Genomic DNA, 20,065 nt, shown 5'->3' with positions numbered 1-20,065 from the left:
ACTCTGGCCTAACCTTAAAGCAGCAAAACTCTCATCGGACACAGCAGATGTTATGAATAAAAATATTTCAGAAAGATGTATTTTGCTTGGAGAAATAGTTGTCTAGTTTAAAATGTATACCACGGGAATGGAGCTGTGGAAGGGGTTCACACGAGGCGAGATCATTTGCGCTGTGCTGTGTACCTGCCTTAATGATAGTTTAGCGTGTCGATATGAAATGTCTCTCCATTTAGCAAACGTCTTGTTTAATAAACATGAAGTCCAGCGGTATAAACAGTCATTTACAGCTTCTGATTGAATGGACTGAGTGGAATGATATCACAGATGTGCCACACTGCACCATTTCACATGGATATGTCATGCATATAAACCTGTTATTTTAGGCACCTCAGCATTGATATTTGACATTTGAGTCATTTTACGGTACCATTTACCTATAGTAGTAAATAGCAATGCTCATCCCTTAAACGATACAGCTCTATACAGACGCGGACAACATAGGCGGTGTGAGTGACAGCTCTCTGCGGTGTCCACTCACTCTCTGTGCCAGACTCCCACCTCCGCTCCACAGCGCAGCCCAGGAGCCCGGCGTACGAGCCAACCATGTCCGTCAAACCAAGTGTCAATCAAGACAGTCCACAAGATTCTACCATCACACTTTCCTCTGTAAGACTTCCTATTACGCGCATTTAATTTGTTTTGTAATATAGCGTGTCTGCATATTTAAGTGGCTACCTTTTATTCTTGTGTTTGTTTTGTTGCAGAAACCCTTTGTCTGCCCTAATTCATCTGTTGGCCAATCCAATTTTCTGTCCAGTTTTTAAAACTGCTTCCCCCTGGTATTAAAGGGATTTTTCAGGATTTTTGACTAAGGGCCTCATTTCCTTGTTTTCCAGTGTTGTTGATTTCTGGAGACTTTTTTTTCTTTTTTATTCATGCAGTCCTTATATTTGAAGAGTTTAGTGGTGCTAGGCTTGTGCTAGGCTAGTGCATGTCTATGGTAACTAGTAGCCTGCATTAAAAACAGTCTGACCCAAGCACAGTGCACTTTAGGCAAATCACTTATAACACCGAGTTTCCTTCGCAGGGTGGCTGGGCGCACCCTTCGAGATTGGGTGAGGAGCTCAGTTACCCGGGAGGAGCTCGGAGTAGAGTCGCTGCTCCTCCACGTCGAAAGGAGCCAGCTGAGGTGGCTCAGGCATCTGTTTCGGATGCCTCCTGGTCGCCTCCCGCGGGAGGTGTTCCAGGCATGTCCTAGTGGGACAAGGCCTCGTGGAAGACCCAGGACACGGTGGTGGGACTATGTCTCCGAGCTGGCCTGGTGTCGCCTCGGGGTCCCCCCAGAACAGCTGGAGGAGGTGTGTGTGGATCGGGAAGTCTGGGCATCTCTGCTGAGACTGCTGCCCCCGCGACCCGGCACCGGATAAAGCGGAAGAAAATGGATGGATGGACTTATAACACCAGACTACTGATATGTCTGTGTTGACCGAATCATTTTTGAAATAAAAACAATTTGCATTTAAAATAACTTATATTTGAGCAGCATCACCTTCCTGGTTTTAAGCTAGCGAGAGTGATCTGCTCGGTTGTTTACCTGCGCCCGGCATTACTACACGTGGAATTCACAAAGGAGCTTTCTACAAATCAGATATGGCAACGTTTGGAGGACTATCCGATGATTTTGAAGAGGTTTTTAAAGCAGACTACTAGCTACCATAGAGCCTAGCCTAGCACTAGCCTAGCACCACTAAACTCTTCAAATACAAGGAAAAATAAAAAATAAAAATAAAAAACTCCAGAAATCAACAAAACTCTGGATACCTAGGAAATGAGGCCCTCTGTCAAAAATCCTGCAATATTCCTTTAACTGAGAGGGAGCTCAAAATATTACAGTCCATGTACATATTGGAACAGAACATATAATCACTGAATCTGATTCCACTGCTACAAAAACAGGGCCTAATGCTAACTTGGACTTCATGGAACTATTGAACCAAGACTCAACTTCAAATGTGGATTTTGAAACTGGTCTCTGTAATGCACCTGCAGTCTATCAGTCGGCCGCATTACCATTCAGAACACCCATCTACAAGCCCCCATTCTTTTCATTCCTCTTCCTCGGCCAATAAGCCGAGCCGGAAACGAAGCCACTGACAAACAAACGCACAGAAATAGAGCCACACAAGCATCACGGCACGATGTCATTGTCTGAGCCAGATGACCACAATCACTGGGGAAATACAGCGCACCGGAGGGTAAACAGCTGAACGCTCGTCCCGATAAGCACTTAGCAAGGCACAACACGTCACCGCCTCAAAGGAGATGATGGGATACCACTGAACACAATGAAGCAGCGATGGGACTGACGGTTCTTTTAAGAGAGAAATCTTAGGGGTCAATACATGTCAAATAATGGAGCTAATGACCCGAAGAAGAAGATGGTTGGGTGGATTCTCCCATGATCAGTTTTCTATATCTATCCAGGTGAAATAGGGCAATGTGTGTTTGATTGTTTAAATTTCTAAAGTACATGTGCATAAGTGTCTTCCCAACCTCTGCATATCCACCACTCCATCTTTTATCACGCTATTTAAGAAATAACCAGTTAATACTCATTTCCATTCAGCTCTAATGAAGATGTTATGTATTTGAAAAGGAGAAAGCAGCAGAAGGGCTTTTATGGTCTAAATTGAAGCTTTATTAAGACTATATACCAAAGCCATTCCCCAGTCTAAACACATGGCCCTGTCAAGCTGTTACAGGCGTTCATTTGCTTTGGCAGGTGGCCATTGAGGACATCAAACACAAGAAATAGAAAGCTTTTAAAGGCAAACAACAGCGACTTCATGTACACGCTAATGATTATAATCTTAGGACGTTTTTCCTCATAAATGTTGGGCTGTGACGGCGCGGTATAAGCGTGCCGCATTTGGTTCGCATTGGAGAATTCTGCCGCCGCGTTGACAGCTTTGCAAAGGCATTGAGAGAAAACTGTAGTGGCGGAGTAGCATGCCCTGCTCACGCTAGTCCCCGAAACCAGTTCCCTAAATCATTGCAGCTTTCCCTAAATCAAAAACATATCATTCACATAGACGCGTTGTCCTGGGAGCCCATGTGTGATTGATAAACCAGCCTCAAAAACCAATTGCACTGAGAGACATATTTTACAAAGCTTGGGCATTCAACTCTAAAATGATGAACTAATCACTGTAATTGCAGACTGTGGGAATAAAGATATGATTACAGCGGCAGCACGCAGCCCGGCACGGCAAAATTAATCAAAGTGCATGTACTTTAAGTGGGAAATGATGGATTATATAGTGCATATTATGGGCCAGACGAGGTTTCTTGAAGAGTTTGCAAAAATATGTTACCTATGTGGAGAGAAATTTAGGGGTTAAGTTTGATGACTTGATGACTCAAATTTGACAAACAAGTTGACAGTGTTGTTAGGGCGAGCTTTGTCCAGCTCCGTCTTCCGGCCAAAGTAGACCTTTCCTTGGCCAGACGGACCAAGAGAAGGTTATGTTAATGTTTAAATCAATGCACAGTATGTTAACCGTTGCACATCAGACCAGTAATTATTTTTCTATGTTGAGTTGAAATTGTTTTTGTTACATAGCACTTATGGAAAACACTTTGGTTCAACAGATACTGCTGACTGATTGATTTTTGCACGTTTTGACATTTACTCGACGGTCTGTGCCAGCCTTTTTGTGTTCTTTCAAGAGGACTGCCATTGCCTTGGATCTTTTTTGCAAGTCTCCTTTTTCTTACCGCGGATAAAAAATCTCAACGTGCTACACAAAAGCCTTTTTCTAAGTGCCAAACGCACAGCAAAGACACACCTTCACCCTCACACGAATGAATCCGCAGTCTGGAAATCTTTTACCTGTTTGAGGTCCAAGGTGATGGTCACGTAGTGGTACTTCATGCCATTCTGTATGGAGGGACTCTGCCACCAGCGGTTCGTTCCATCAATGGCAAACGCTATAGGATGCTGCTCTGTACAAGACAAGGATTAGCATAACATAAGAAACATAACAAGAGAAACAAGGATTTCATGAACACATGTCTACATTTGGCCCTTCAGAAGATAAATATCAAAGAGTATTATTGGACACTAGACTCTCTAACAGAAGAAAAGTTAGATAGCAGGGAAGAAAACCGTTTCAGAGTTTAGTTCCATGTTAAATAAAAGCTTTATTTAACCTTATTTCAACTAGCTTTAGAGGCTTATGTGGGAAAAGGTAATATTATATTCAAGTCACCGTTTTTCAACCCTTTTTGTGCGTATAAAGGACAAGGATGGAGCAGCCTTGTAGGGTATAAATGGAATAGATGGCTTTCGAAGGGCCAGTGCAGGTGTGCGCTTGTGTGTGTGAAGATGAGATAGGTGAGTGTGATTGGCGGCTGTCACTCAGGCGCCCACGTATCAGTGACATTTAGGTTCAAAACCATGGCAACTATCAGCATCAGCAAAAGGCCAGTGCTCCTTTGGTAAATGCCCGGCCGACGGCTTAAAGTTTCGGCTCCCCTTTCAAGACGGCGAGAGAAATACCGACGACTCTCCTTACGGTGTGCGTTTAGAGGCTAAATATTAGTTTTCAAAATGAATTCCCGACATCTCAATATGTGCATTGTAAGAGACTGTGTGTGTGTGTAGAGCGAGAGCTGTTTAATGAGTTAAACAATATGAAAAGACGAATCCATCAAGGTGTCAGAAATGAAATCAGTCAGTTAATTAACCTCAGTTAGTCACGGCAAATTAAGCCCCTCACTCAGCGCCGCACTGGCATCCTTCAGAACGCACTACCAGCACATATCGGCGCGACAACTCAAGGTAATAGGACAAAAAACGACCCGCATTCAATGAGAAAGAAGGGTTATCTGTGCCGATGCGACCGATGACACAACGCACACAGGAATCTCTGTGCGGACACATAGTAAATTTGCTGCTAATTTAAGTTCAGACCCTGACCCTGACAAAACATTAGTGTCATGTAGTGTTCTCTGAAAGCATAGAGAGGGAAGACATGTCTGAGCTGAAGTGCGCTGCAGCTGCAGGGCCGGAGCAGAGGAACTCTAAAGTCAATTATTTAAATTCTACAAATTTTACTGGTATGGTGTGTTTAATTTTAATGAGCAACTCCTCCTCTCTGTTTTTCTTTTTGTATTTTAACTTTTTATGTGGGGGTACCATTAAACATTTCTGCTCAGGGCACCAAAATGGCTTGCAGAGGCCCTGGTCCTCAAAGAGTGGCTCTAAAACACACAGGACATTTTCATCTGTGTGTATTTCCGTGGGTTTTGTGTCTATACGGTAAGTTTGGCTGCTGATTCCTCTTGACCTTGGTACTCCTGACCACGAACCTCACTCCAAGGCCTGAAGGATGGGACAGTAGACATCCTCTGACAGCCACCAACTCCTGGTCCCCAAGACAAAGCTCCGCACTATGGGAGATAGGGCCTTCCAGGCAACTGCGCCTCGACTGTGGAACGCCCTTCCCAACCATCTGAGGGCACCACAGAGGGCACATCGAGGTTTTTAAAAGTCAACTGAAGACCCATTTATTTTGTGAGGCTTTCTCTTAGTATGTTTATTGTGTGTTTTTACTACTAATATGCTACATGTTTTTATTGTTGATATGTTCTGTAGCACTTTGAGATATGTTTTTCATGTGTAAAGTGCAATACAAATAAAATGTATTATTATTACTATTATTATTATTATTATTATTAAAGAGGAGGTACAGTATATGCTTTGTATTTGGTGATAATCTCAAACACAGCTTTATCAATATCTTCCACTTTTGTCAGCTGGAACAAAAGTATCCTGTAGTTTCATTTGCACATTTTCCCTGTAAGCCTCTTTCTTATTTATCTATTGTATACGTTGGCTCTCCACAAACACAAGTGCCTGACTAAGCACAGCCTAATGAAATGGCCCGTTAGCTGACTCCACTATCTGCTCCTGGTTAGTGCTTTTAGGCCTAAGTAGCGGATTAGAGGAATTGATTGACTCGAATGGCTGAGTGTCTAGTTGACTACACTTGCGCTGTAACTTTAGGCTGATGTCTTTATTGTCCCCGCGTCATGTCGCGATTGATCGGCCCGGTTCAATCCGCAATTACCGTTTCTGACAAAGTGATTGGTTAACGTCGGGCCAATTGAGCCGTAATTAGCTAAAGAGGCAAGATTCATGAAAGGGTACAGCGAGAGTTATCCGTCAAATGGAAACAGAACAGACGTGAGCGAGCGAGCGAGGCTTATCCAAAAATACAGTGTTACGCTTTTATGGGGATTCATGGATACATCTGTGACCATTAGGATTTCTCATCTAAACCCTGGAAGTAGTGAAACATGCTTATAAAGAATGAAGAATTGAGATGTTTGAGGAATGTGATTTCAGACAAAAAAACTACCAGTTAAAACTTTTGCTTCCTTTTAAGATCCACGACTTTCCTTGCCTTTAAGAAGCTACACAAAATCACACAACCCTCAAAATGCTTGTACAGAAAGTTTATTAAAGGGACTATACAGAGTTTAAAAATGTTATAACTAAGTATTTTCCTCCCCCTACATGTTCCAGTAATGTCCTAACGTGTAGAATGAGCTCAGACTTGTTCACCACAACTGACTCTAAAATCCTGCACTGTCACTCAAAAAGTTGTTCATTCGGGTCCGAAGTGCCGTCATGCACGAGCTTAATATAGAAGCTGCAGTTATGCATAAGACCAGAGGTGGCAGTAGTGAGTATAAAATGACCAACTTGTATCTAGTCCCTTTAAGTACAGAGGGCTTATGTTACCGGATGGCTTGGTGCTCTGTTGGTCGCAGATGCGGCACTGGGCGTTCCTCACGGGCTGTCCCGGGACGTGCTCCACCAGTTTACAGGACATCTCCGGCTTCTCGCCACCGCACGTGGCGTTCGCTGTGATGTCCGCCATGGTGGCCAGGTTCAGGACGGCGGGGAACAAGCCTGGGGGAAAAAAATGACATGTAAATGTATTGCGTTAGTTAAAACCATTTGCACATTTATGAAAACAATTTCTTCCTCAATGATTTGTGATAAGCAGGAGCTTTAATAAAAGTCATCATTCTCGGCGATCGGGAAATATATGATTACACTTTCAGCACTTTTTCTTGTGTACAAATGACAAATGTACTGTATCTCTTGTGCTACAAACGTCAAACATGTGTCTTTGTAAAGTGCCCATTAGTAATTACTGGAAGTGGAAGGCAGGTGTTTTGGCCAATCCGTAAACGCATAATGCATTTTGGGTGCTACCGGCATAGCAAGTCCAAGCGCCATTTAACATCATTAGCCCCGTATAGTTGGCTGGGGCGCATCTACTTTATCTTTTTACCGAGTGTTTCTTGGACTGGGCACTGTGTATTCACTACTGCGTCATGGATTTCTGCATTTGCATTATGTGGTTGTAGCGTTTTTCCCCCCTCCATTTCCTGAATATGATTACACTTGGGTTTTTTTCAGTGCAGCAGCTGCCAAAGAACACGCTGTTAGAACGAGCATTAATAACCATAAGACCAGGCCAAACAAGGAGAGATGACTAAGAAGTGCGGGGCTAATATCCACATCTGTTCTAATACTGGGGGCGAAACATGAACCCGAGCTACAAGAATGACCTGAATTCAGGACCGGGCCGAGGTATTCCCACTGTTTCCTTGGGCCTTGTCGGGTTTGGGTCAACAGACAGCCCGTAATGTTAATGACAGAGTAAAAAGTACAAGTCATGTTTGTACTTTCTACTCCACTACATTATTTAACGTCTCTGTTTGACCTGGTTTAGTCCTGGTTTGGTCGTTGAACCCGGTTTGATAACAACAGCAAAAAAAACGACAACAATAAAACTGGCATCTGATAGTACATTTGCACAGCGCCACCTGCAGTTCTGGAGTGCACGTCTTGAGGCTTTTAAATGGGCTACAATATTTTTGTGGGGGAATGTAGTGTAGAAAGTGTCAGTAAATTCTGTACTATTTGGCTCTCCGAACATCCGGGGAATTTCCCTGGAGATGAAAACAATCACAATATTGGATAGCGATTGCCTGTGAATAACAGTAAATCAGGCCTAAAAGCTGTTGTACGGTTGGGTGTTCCATTTTGTAGGAACTACAACTTCAACCTTGTAAACTGAGTAAGTTAATAACTAGAATCGACGTCTGCAGATATAAACAATTTTATGTTTTAAAGTTTATTTCATTTCATTTCATTTATTAATTTATTTGAATGGGACAGTGCATATTAATGAACAGACAACTAGTGCTGTAAATATGCCGGATTTAGCTCAAGGCTAATTTCCATCCGCAGTCCCATAAAAAACAAGACAAGAACATACAAAATACAAAACACATAAGCCACAACACACAGCAGTACATTACAGACAAAACAGGCAAGGACAACAACTACACAATACATGAAGTGCATCTCTTTCATACGACACTCCCCTCGTCCCTCCCACTCACACACCTGTACCTGCAAGTATTTAAAAATATGTTCCTGTCTAATGCCTTTTAATGGTTACACCTTTGTTGGCAGAAAAGCCGTTCTTTCAGTTGTCTCTTAAATGAGACGTAGGTGCTGCTTTCTCTAACTGTCAAAGGTAGAGTGTTCCAACTAGAACAAGCCTTAATGGAAAGCACGTTTTGAGAAAACGTGTGCCTCCGGAACTGTACCTCACAGTCCCCCCTGACTGTTGATCTAGTGCTGATCTCACAAGTTCTTTTTTTTATTATAAATTCCTGAAGAGGAGGTTTAAGGTAACTGTGCCGGACACGTCAGGCTCCAAATGCAACAATTTATTTTGCTTTAAACATAAAATAAATCATTAATAAAATGTTTATTGTTGCTAAATCATGCGTTAGCTAAATCCAAAGCCGAAAATAAACTAGAAAGAATGTTGCCTAGAGCTTCTAAAACATTTTTCTAGTCAGCGCTACGTTTAACTTAGATCAGGATTATTTCCCGAAATGCAAACATAAATGTGTGAAATGCAGCATAAAGTTAAATGGATTAGTGAAGCGTACGTTTCTTTTGCTAACTTCATAAACATCGGAAAAATGCTAAATGGTGCTCTGGTCCAAAGTTAGGACTTGCACATTAGCCACGCTAGCTGCCAATGTTTTCCTATAGCTCAGTTTGGAGCTATAGAAATATCAGACAGGTACGTTTCAACTCGTCTAAGCTCAGGTAAGAACATATCACAGCATGGAAGAACTGTGTGCCCTCAGCCATGCAAAATGACCAAAGATGTTGTTAGTATTTGGCCTCCCCCAGTATGTTCCTATAGGTCCAAACGGGGTGAAGTTTGAAGCGTCCAAGCTCTTCCACGTGCACGCACAAAGACCAGACAGGTACGTATCAACTCGTCTAAGCTCAGGTAAGAACATATCTCAGTATGGAAAAACAGTGGCCTATTCCTTTAAAGAATGATCGTATAAAAGTACATTTGCTTTGTTAGCGACCACCAACAACTACGGCACAATAAAACCACAGAAATACTGATCGGAGGAGGAAACAACCAGAGTGACCAGCATTACTTAAAACTGCGTGACTGAAGGGAGAATATTGAGTTTTTCTAAATTTACTGAGACAAAACTGGCCACAAAAAGGACCCAGAAACTCATTCATTTTCCAGAAAAAAAACAAAGAAGTCATGACACTACTGGGATTGCTTAGGAATGTCTCTATTTTCTCTCCCTGTTATGACCCCTCCATATGTGCAACAAGCAGAGTACTTTTCCCAAATCGACCCATAAAGCGCTTTTACGAATCCCTCCGGGCGCTATAAATGTCAACAGTCTTTATGTTTAGCCAAGTGTCCATGTGCTGTGACATTTCTTTTTTCAAATTGATTATTTTCTGCAACTTTTACAGGCGTGAACTCATCTGCGGTGTTCCCATAGTAAAACGCCCATTTGTCTTGGGAGCATGTGTATACGTTTCCGTTCTGGCAAAGCTTACAGACAAACATATGCGACGTGTGAAGCCGGTGATTTTTGTTTATGCTGCCCCGTCAATTCATGTATTTAGAATGTAGCAAATGGCTGTATTACTCCTCACAGCGATGTAAACATATGCAGGCAGGAAGAGCTGGAGATTCGCAGACTTGTTAAAGGGTGGACAGTCTGCGCGTCCAGGAGTCCAGCTGTCTGTCCAGATGTGAGCTCTGATGGAGCGTGAAGAACATCTGAGGTGTCCGGTGTCTCACGAAAAGTTCTCACACACCAACACGGGAGTCGTACGTATACGGCCGGGAGATTTCATTTGAGATTGGACAAAAGGAAAAATGCAGCCTTTTAACGGTGTTCCAGAGGGATGACACAATAGTGGCAGCTGCGGCTTCTGTTGCTGAAGGAATAGGAAGGAGACGTCAACAACAGTGACCTTTGCCAAAAAAAACTGTTTTTATATTTTGTAAGATGGATTCCTGTGTGATTCGGGTTCACATGCTCACAGAAATCCCACATATCAGTTTGGAATTGGAATCATTTCTTGAAAAGATGGGCTTCAGGAGTAACATGCTAGTTTATTTACTATATCCTAACTCCAACAAATATGAGGAAATGCATAGGGCTTTGTTCGCAAGTCGACATTTGAGATGATTATGTTGGGGGCCTGGTGCCACTGGGAATAAGAAAATACCTCCACTGGGTTACCCCAACGAAATAACTAGAGCACAGTGAGTGAAGTGTCTTGCAAAAGGGTGCAACAACAGGCAAAGTCTGAACCAGTAATCCCCTGGTTGTTACACAAAAGGTCACTCAAGTCCACCTCTGCATGCAAGCACCAGAAAACAAGGATTTTTGCGTTGCAGAGACTTTCCCAGACTTTACTTTATTGGCTTCTACGGTTTTTGTGGAAAAAACAATATTTGACATCATATTTTACAAGGGATATTTGGGCTTGTCATTGTGGGTCCCAGCGCCAGACCAGCTGAGAACCACTGCTTTAAACTGTGCATAAAGAAGATACAAAGTGACTAGCCTTTTTGGCTCCCGAAGTTGAACAAGGATAACTCTGTTCTATGGCATCTACAACAAGCCTTTTGCATTTCGACTATATCTTTGGTTTTCCCTTTGCTATGAGAACCCATTTGGTAATTCTTCTGCATGCTCGCCTCAAGGTATCAGCACGGCTCATTTGAATAAGGTTGAAGGAATAGGCCACTGTTTTTACATACTGAGATGTATTCTTACCTGAGCATAGACGAGTTGATATGTACCTGTCTGGTCTTTGTGCGTGCCCTCAGTCCCACAAAACGACCAAAGATGTTGTTAGCATTTGGCCTCTCCTAGCATATTCCTATAGCACCAAACATGGGTGATGTTGGAAGCGACCACGCTCTTCCACAGGCACGCACAAAGAACACACAGGTACGTATCAACTCGTCTAAGCTCAGGTAAAGACATATCTCAGTATGACAAAACGGGGGCCTGTTCCTTTAAGGTGCTTTATTTGACATCACAACACTGTACAAGGAAATTCTTCCTCTGCATTTGACCTATCCTTTGATGCTGCTGGGGCAGCCCGTAAGGAGCAGCGCCCGGGGAGTCGTCTCCAGATGTGGAGCAGCTCGAGCCAGAGTAATGCTCAGAATCCCCTGGCTGGAGGATTCACCTATTGTGCATGTACCAGTTGCACCTTTGACATTGCCAAGAGAGCTATTTGCACTTGAAACACTCGGGCACGTCCACCTAATGGGGTTGCGACGTCTTTGCTTGTGTTGTTTTGGCAGTTCAAGTGGCTTTTGCATGCAACGTCTACATCAGAGAGTCTAGACAGCTGTTGTTGTAAACAGCGCTGAGGTCTTCACGCCAAAAGGAAACGCAGCCCCCTCCGTGATCTCAAACAGATGTAAACAAAGGCCAGACTCCTCATTCAAAGCCAGGGCTCCAGTGAACATGGACGTGAATGCTTTGGAATCAGAACTAATGGTGTGATGTGATGTTTGGATGCACAGCTGTACGCTTTTTACAAGCTGCTGCGAATTTACTCACATGCATAACGGGTTTGGATGTTCCTGAAAATATGCATTGTTTTATACATTTCAACACCTTCTTTGTTTTTTATCATTACCTGCGAGTTTAGCATGTTTGACCATAATGCTGACTTTTAACTGAATAGGTTTATGCGTAGTGCTGTCATTCGATTTGCATAATTAAACAAGCCTTTTAGTCGCTCTCATGTAAAAAGGTTGGAGACCCCTGGTTTACAATATGTAGTTAATACAAGTGCTTTATCTTACAGGTAATGTGTGTGCTCAGATACAGGAATGTGTTTAGAAACATATATGATGCAGCCCTGTTTATGAGACGCCTTTTCACAGCCGGGTGTCCACAAGCATGCATACAAAAGCAGAGGCCAACAGCTTTCCTCAAATATCCTCTTTCAGTAATAACATCCTTTTCACACAAAAATATTTTTTATTTGTTCACTCCTTTTGATTTTTGCTTTTGCTTAACTCCTCTGGGATTCGGCGTTTGATAAAGCTCCAACCACAGTGTGTCGATTTAAAAGTGGGTCAAGTCATTCCATCCTTTTGTTGATTTATTTTCATTTGAGCCAAAGCAGAAAATACAGGTTACATACATAATGCTACAGACTTTCAGCCGGTCCAAATGCACAAAAATGTAACTGTGCTGTATTAGATAAGACCTTTTAGTGACTCAGAAAGGTGCATGGCGCCTTAGCTTTCCATCACAAGGGCCTCTATGATGATCAATTGCTTTATAACCACATTTTGTACTCATTGTATGGTCTAATTAGCCTAATTGCAAAAAAAGGTTGGACCTGGCATCCCTACGAAAGCGACTTCAATAGGTATAAAAGTCATTGCAAAGGCTGTAATAACATAATTCAGTCCAATTCCAATTACTGACAATGCCACACTGATAATTATTATGATTATTTTTCCCACCCCTTCTATAACACAGTATGTTACCTTAAAACATCGAAAATTGTTCTATGTTCATCAAATTCTGTCAAAACCTTCCAAATTAACGAAAATCATGAATTATTGCACAATATTAAGTTACCATGCGTTTCTATTATAGTCTATGCTAGAAATAAAATGTGTTTGTCTCCTCAGGGATTTTGTGATATACTGTATTGTGGCTCCATGTGATATGGATGCCGGTTTGTCCATACCCTTAACCTACATGTATAATTTGTAGTGAAATGTACTTCGGTGTGTGTGAGAGACATCTTCTAACTGTATAATATTCACTTACAGTAGCTGACCCAAAAAAGAGCTTCACTTCATCAAGATCTGGCTCTGCCTTCGGTGCCAGAAAAACAGAAAAGAACAGAGACAACCAGAAGACACAGAAGCCAGGCTCAGATTTCACTTCTCTCTCAACACAATGAGTGTGTGCCTACGGGCCTGCACCACCCTCACTCACACGCTCTCCTCCTCTCGCCTCCTCTCGCCTCCTCTCTCCGCTCTGATAAGCCCAGTACCTGTCTGTTCTGATGGCCTTTCTGTCCCGTCTCTCCGCTCTGTTAAACACACCTCTCAAAGGATCCACAATCACACGGGCCACACATTCTGACAATACTCAATATGGATGACAAGAGAGAGATGAGTGGAGGAGAGCCCTTGTTTTGGTGAGGTTAAAGGTGCTCTGTATTGTCCCTGTGGGGACATTTGTCCTCTGAATTAGACCCATACTTCAACGCGGCGCATGAATCTGAACTCCACACACTAACACTGATCGCACAGCCGTCATGCTGCTATAGTACAGCCATTCCTGTTTGTGTCATGTGTCACAAGATCTGTTTTAGGGCCTTGTGCGTCTCTAATGAAAGGTATTCTGGATCTGGAAAGCCTTTGTTTACACCTAATTTTGTTGTCTAATAAATGACCTACATAGATTCAGGCAGGTAATTTGAGTATTCAATAATGATAATAGGTGAATTTGATATTCTATTTCCAAATGACCAAAAGCCATAAGGGATTCGTGTGGTACTGTTAGAACATTGCAAAACATAATCTTACTCGGCCAGTTCTGAGGTGTTAAAGAGTTGAACAGCACTGGTGTACATGCTGGCTCGTAACCTGGATGTTCTTCTTGCCAAGGCTTACCCAAGGGCAGGAGACAATAACAACAAAAAAACAGTTTGCAGGATGAGACTTGTCATTTGAAATCGTGAGACCTTTACTTTTTAGTTGGTCATCGTAGATTTCAGACACTGTATATTTCTGGATGCTACACGGGGAAAACAGTTACATTCCAGTATCCTGCCACTGTCTTCTTCTTTATAATAATAATAATAATAATAGTAATAGTAAAGCGCTACACTATAGTCATTAATTATACTTCAGACTACCATTGTAGCCACAGCTGACCTGAGGCAGACTGACGGAGACTGCCAATCTGTGCCATCAGCCCCTCCGACCACTATTAACCACTGACACATACAGCAGATTCATACTCATTCTTTTCCTCCTTCTTCTCCTTCTCCTCCACCATCTTCTCCTTCTTTATCATCTTCTTCTCTCTCTCCTCCTCCTCCACCTTCTTCTTTATCATCTCCTCCTTTTCTTCCTTCTTCTCCTTCTCTTCCTCCTCCTTCTCTTCCTTCTTCTCCTTCTCTCTCTTCCTCCTTTTCCTTCTTCTTCCTTCTTCTTTATCATCTCCTTTTCTTCCTTCTACATCTCCTTCTCTTCCTCCTTCTTCTCCTTCTCTTCCTTCTTCTCCTTCTTCTCTTTCTCCTCCTCCTCCATCTTCTTCTCTTCCTCATTCTCCTTCTCTTTCTTTTTCTCCTTCTTTATCATCTCCTCCTTTTCTTCCTTTTATTCTTCTTCTTCTCCCTCCACCTTCTTCTCCTTCTTCTTTATCATCTTCTTCTCTTCTCTCTCCTTCTTCTTCTTCTCATTTTCTTCCTCTTTCTTCGTCTCCTACTTGTCCGCCGTCTCCTCGCCCTCCTTCCTCTTATCCTTCTCCTCCTCCTTCCTCTTCTTCTGCAAAAATGATGGGGCCTTCAGCCAACCCAAGCTGCTTCTGACCACAATGCTAAACAAAATAGCAAATGATTGAAGCCCTATAACCATAAAGCCGGAGCACCGAACTCGAAGTGCGCATCTCACTCTGGCCCAGCCACATCTGACTTGATTTGGGCGACGTCTGAAACGACAGGCGATCAGTTTGGTCACATAACGCTTCCTTATTCCATTAGAACCAGAACTTTATTTGCCATTTCCTGCGCCGTAGTCTCGGGGCTGTGCATGCGTGATTGATGTGTTATTGCTGCGTTTTGAGCCTAGATGTATACTTGATGGAATAAAAGGCGGGCGAGAGAAGACAGGATCATCTCTCTGGCGCTGCACCTCTCTTGTTTTCCCTCTATCTATCCCCTCATCGCGCGGAGAAGGAGTAAAAGCGTATTGGACGGTGCCAGACGCGTGATGGATTGAAAGGGGGGCTTCCCGTAGAAAGATAAAGCGCTGTTTAAAAGGGTCAGGGCCTATAGCGGAATGAGCGATGAGACAGTGATAATCCCCGATACTTAAACACAAGACCCGGGGTCAGCCTCTGGGAAGCAGCGGGTGACACGCGGACGCAACAACGTGGTAATAAATGGGTTGACAGTTTCATACGGAGATGCATGCTAATAAGTGACCAGTCTTTCACAATATCTCCCAATAAGAAAAACACGGGAAGCTATGAATGCATGATGCACAAATGTGGGATGATCATTTCGTTGTTCTTTATTCATGGCATAATAAGTACTATCCATGTACAACTACCGCACTTTTTCAATTTTCATGGTAATTACGCCTATATTCTATTGGACGATGGCATGCTGGGTAATCGGGAGAGTCCTCCAAGGGCTGGAAAAAATAAATAAATTACGGAGTAGACTCTCACGGTCGTGCTATTACAGGCCTATAGGTTTGAATTGGGCTGCAGCTGTAGCATTTACACAATGTTGTTTTTTTTGTCATGTAAATAATAAAAGATTTTACATTCTTTGCGCTGAGAGCAGGGAGGTACCATTTGAGGATAAAATAACTCATAGGATGCGGAAAACCCCTCCCAGTTCAAGTTTTGCCCCGTGTATGTGTGATTAAAAAGTGGGCAGAAAAGGCCGGTGCTGCAGAAAAAGAAAGGCATTAGCGACCAATGTGTAAAAAGTGGATGAATAAGTCGGTCTGCTGATGTGGAGATACATCAGGCCCAGATTGTCTATTTATTTAACCAGAAAAGTCCCACTGAGGTGCTTCATTTCCAGAGAAAGTGCAATCAGCTGGGCTCGATCCTACGACCTCTGACTAATAAAACCCAACAAGGTGAGCTAAAAGTCGGGGGTAAGTGGGCCGGTCTAAATCCTTAAACTCCTGGGCCCAAATGAGGTCCCAGCACGCCTCTGCTATTGGACCTGTGCTGTTAAGTAAAGTGGCACCAAATGACCATAGAAACAAATAAATTATTCTATTTTGTTCAGTTTAACTGACTCAGGTGGAAATCAACATTGCATGCTGAGTCAACGTCCTTCTCTAGTGCTTAAAATGTTCTTTTTCACCGGTATACGTCGGTCTCATGGAAGCTCTCCTTCTCTGTGTCCGCACTCCTTCACTGGACAATATTTCTCAAAGAAAGTTCGACACCTACTTTCTTTTTTTGCTCGAGCATCTTGTTTGTTTCACGTAAGTTTTGCATATGAACTTGGAGTGTCAGACCAACATCTATATTGTGCTCACAAAGGAGTTGGGCTGTGATTCTGGATATGATATACGGATATGGTCCATGTTGATAGTGAACTAATATAAAGGAACACTTTGTCAAGGCGAAGAAAAGTTATTTTGTACAGGGAATCCTCGAGACGAAGCCAATCCCAGCAATATGGCAACCCTTTTGCAAAATTAATCGTCCTTATTAGCGCCGATCTCCACACCTGCAACAGCGTTCGTCTCCTTCGCCCGGCCGCGAGCTTCACAAACAAAGCACTCCGGCGAATGGGATTTTAACAATTCAACAAGGACAGACATCTGGAGTTGTGACAAAGCTCGTCCGGATAACGAAAAACTCCCGCCCGCGTCATGACTTAATTATGTTCCTCCTCACAGAAAAAAAACCCTAAATCGACCGTGTTGTTGCGGACAGACAACGCGAAAGACCGGCCCGAATGAGAGTCACAAGTGATTACACTGTTGGTGAAGTCTGCTGCGTCTAAACAAAAGACAGGTGATCGATATGTAGCGGTGTGCTCTCCAACCATACGGGGACTGAGAGGGAAGTACGTGAGGATTGGCGAAGAAATCATAGAGGGGAGACAAATAAATGATCTGTCAATGTGATCACACTATGGACAACATCTCCACTTAATGTAGCATCTACAACCTCCAAATTTTCAAGTCTTCTACTTACTTTCTCATTTGGATTGTAAAACTCGCTGAATCATAAAATCTTCCCAAAACATATATTGATTTAATGAGTCTGCTGCCGAGATGAAAGCCGTACATTTATCTCTGCATGTGCGTTTCTCCAGTCAGCCTCTGGCACTACATCTGTGGACTACTGCACCTCCGGGGGCCGAAACGAATACTAAGTCAACATCCTGCCCTCGACGGGACGCCCTTCCCTGGGAGAGCGGGGCGAGCCGGTCCTCTTTGGTGAGAGAGGAGCTCGGTCCGCTATGTAAATGCAAAGAGATTTGGAGATTTGGAGCATGGCTGGTCTCAGGAAGAGGCAGACTGACTTTGTTTACAACACAAGACATATTTGATCCGTTTTGATGCCATGGGAACAGACGGACTAGAGTTCTGCATCGGTAAAGTCCAGCCCCAGGGCCAAGGAGATCGTCGGATTAATAGCTACATCTCACTGTTTGCTCAAACTCTTTCAAAAAGTCAGTTTCACCGACAGTGTTAGGTAGTCTCATGCCATTTAGTTTGCCGCATCTTCCAGCCAGACAAAGATTAAATATATAGATAGATAGAATCCCAGTCATTACCATTCATCATAATACGTTTTCTACATTTTTTAATCTTCCGCACCACTTTCCCATCGCTCATTTTCATCCGTTTTGGCTTTTGTGAGAAAACTACTTGTCTGAATGACAGAACAGATACGATCATAAGCTCATGAGTTTCTACAAAAAGCAGAAAAGTAATTATATTGAATAACGGACTGCCAAAGTTATGCTGGGAAGAAGTCACGGGATCTTGTTGCATCTTGTCAAGTTGAGTTTCTGAGCCGTATACAGAACTGTACTGGAGTTAAAGGACGAGTTAAACATAATTGAGGAAAAAAACAAGACTGACGATCAAGCAAATGTAGCGGGATGGCTTAACACTTAGCACTCAATGTTCCAAAACCTACTCATGAAAGAATGTGCGTGTGAAAGGTTAATGAGTAAATCAATTATGTAAACACATTTCTAAATCATTAAAAGCTGTATTTTTTTTCTGTCCTGTCTCTTGTCCGCTAAAGGAAACAAACCTGTGTTAGACGTTATGGGCTTCTACACTTTTCCTTCAGGTTGATCAATAATAGAAATAAAATTCTCTGGCCTATATTTATGTATATATAGCGCTCGGTTACACAATGCTGTAACATTAAAGAAGTTCATAATTTACTTGTGTTTGCTTAAAAGATACAGTTTGCCTTCTTATAAAGTGTTGCAAAAACTTCTTATATTATCCCCTCTATAGTGTCTCTCATTTGCGGCTGTTTACAAATCCAGGTGTATTATTTTCACTCCATCCCTCCAGTTCCCATTGTGCAGTTCTGTATTCAGCCTCGCTCCTGCCCGGAAAACATGAACTCACAGTGGACCGCAGCCTCTCTCACTGACTGTACTCCTCAGTTTGGCCTCCAGCTTACACTCTGCTGCTCGTGTTTGTGCGTGTGGGGGGTATTAACGCACAAACATTGTGGTCTTCCTGTTTAGTCTGACTTTATGAGTGTCTGGCAGAGGACATGCGTCTGCCCCACACTTTTACATGCAATTAAAGCCGCTCACTTCCTCTTTTGGAGCGACACATCTGGAGAACACATCCAATTACTAAGTATAGATTACAGTGGTATACGCAAGGATTCAGGCAGCATGTAATTTGGACATACTGTATAAGGAAGGCAGTCCTATAAGGGACATGGTCTGGTAAAATAAAAACTGGTTTTAGTGATCACTTGTGAGAGAGTATTTGAGAAGTACACTGCGTTCCAAATTATTATTATTATTATATTAAGATTTTCTAAATTGTGAACTCAAATGAGAGTGGGCATAATTTTCAAGTCTTTAGCTGGTAGAGGATAATTTAAATGTGGTGGAAAAAATTTCCTAGTGATAACAGTATTTTTTTCAAAAATAAATATAGTAAAAACCTCAAAATCCACTGTTCCAAATTATTATGCAACTCATCGTTTCAATACATTTTAAAGCTTGTAATTAACTGAAAATGGTCATATGTTGAATTTGTAGCATTAGGAGGTCATATTTACTGATATCAAAAGCTATTTCAATCAAAAAAATATTAACAGGTCAAGTTATATTTTACTATTGGAGCCCTTGTGTGATAGCAGCTTCAAAATTCTTAAATCCATTAAACTTGTGAGTTTTTGGACAGTTTCTGCTTGGATTTCTTTGCAGGATGTCAGAATAGCCTCCCAGAGCTGCTGTTTGGATGAAAACTGCCTCCCACCCTCATAGAAGTTTTTTTTGGTGAGGCTCCAAAGGTTCTCAACAGGGGTGAGGTCAGGGAAGGAGGGGGTCCACATCATGAGTTTCTCTCCTTTTATGCCCACAGCAGCCAGTGATGCAGAGGTATTCTTTACAGCATGACATGGTGCGTTGTCCTGTTAGGGAAAGCACGGCTCTTCTTTTTGTAGCATAGAAGACAGTGGTCAGTCAGAAACTCCACATATTTTTCAAAAGTCATTTTCACACCTTCAGGGAGCCTAAAAGGGCCTAATGGGGCCGACCAGCTCTCTCACCATGATTCTGGCCCAAAACATGACCTCCTTACTGACGTCACAGCCTTGTTGGGACATTGTGGCCATTCACCAACTATCCACTACTCCATTGATTTGACCA

The 20,065-nt window shown here is 42.6% G+C and overlaps 1 protein-coding gene across 1 annotated transcript in view; it reads right to left on the bottom strand.

Annotated features, from left to right (window-relative positions):
• Window positions 1-20,065, bottom strand: part of lama2 (laminin, alpha 2) — a 183,564-nt gene that overhangs the window by 138,829 nt on the left and 24,670 nt on the right. The window contains exons 2-3 of the mRNA XM_079572620.1: window positions 6,812-6,982; window positions 3,893-4,005 (exon numbers count right to left, since the gene is read on the bottom strand). Coding sequence (XP_079428746.1) covers window positions 3,893-4,005; window positions 6,812-6,982 — 284 coding nt within the window. The remainder of the gene's footprint in view (window positions 1-3,892; window positions 4,006-6,811; window positions 6,983-20,065) is intronic.

This window comes from Gobius niger (assembly GCF_951799975.1).
Source record: "Gobius niger genome assembly, chromosome: 15".
Classification (NCBI taxonomy): Eukaryota; Metazoa; Chordata; class Actinopteri; order Gobiiformes; family Gobiidae; genus Gobius; species Gobius niger.
Note: the sequence above shows the minus strand (reverse complement) of the source record. Positions and strands in the feature narration are given on the sequence as shown.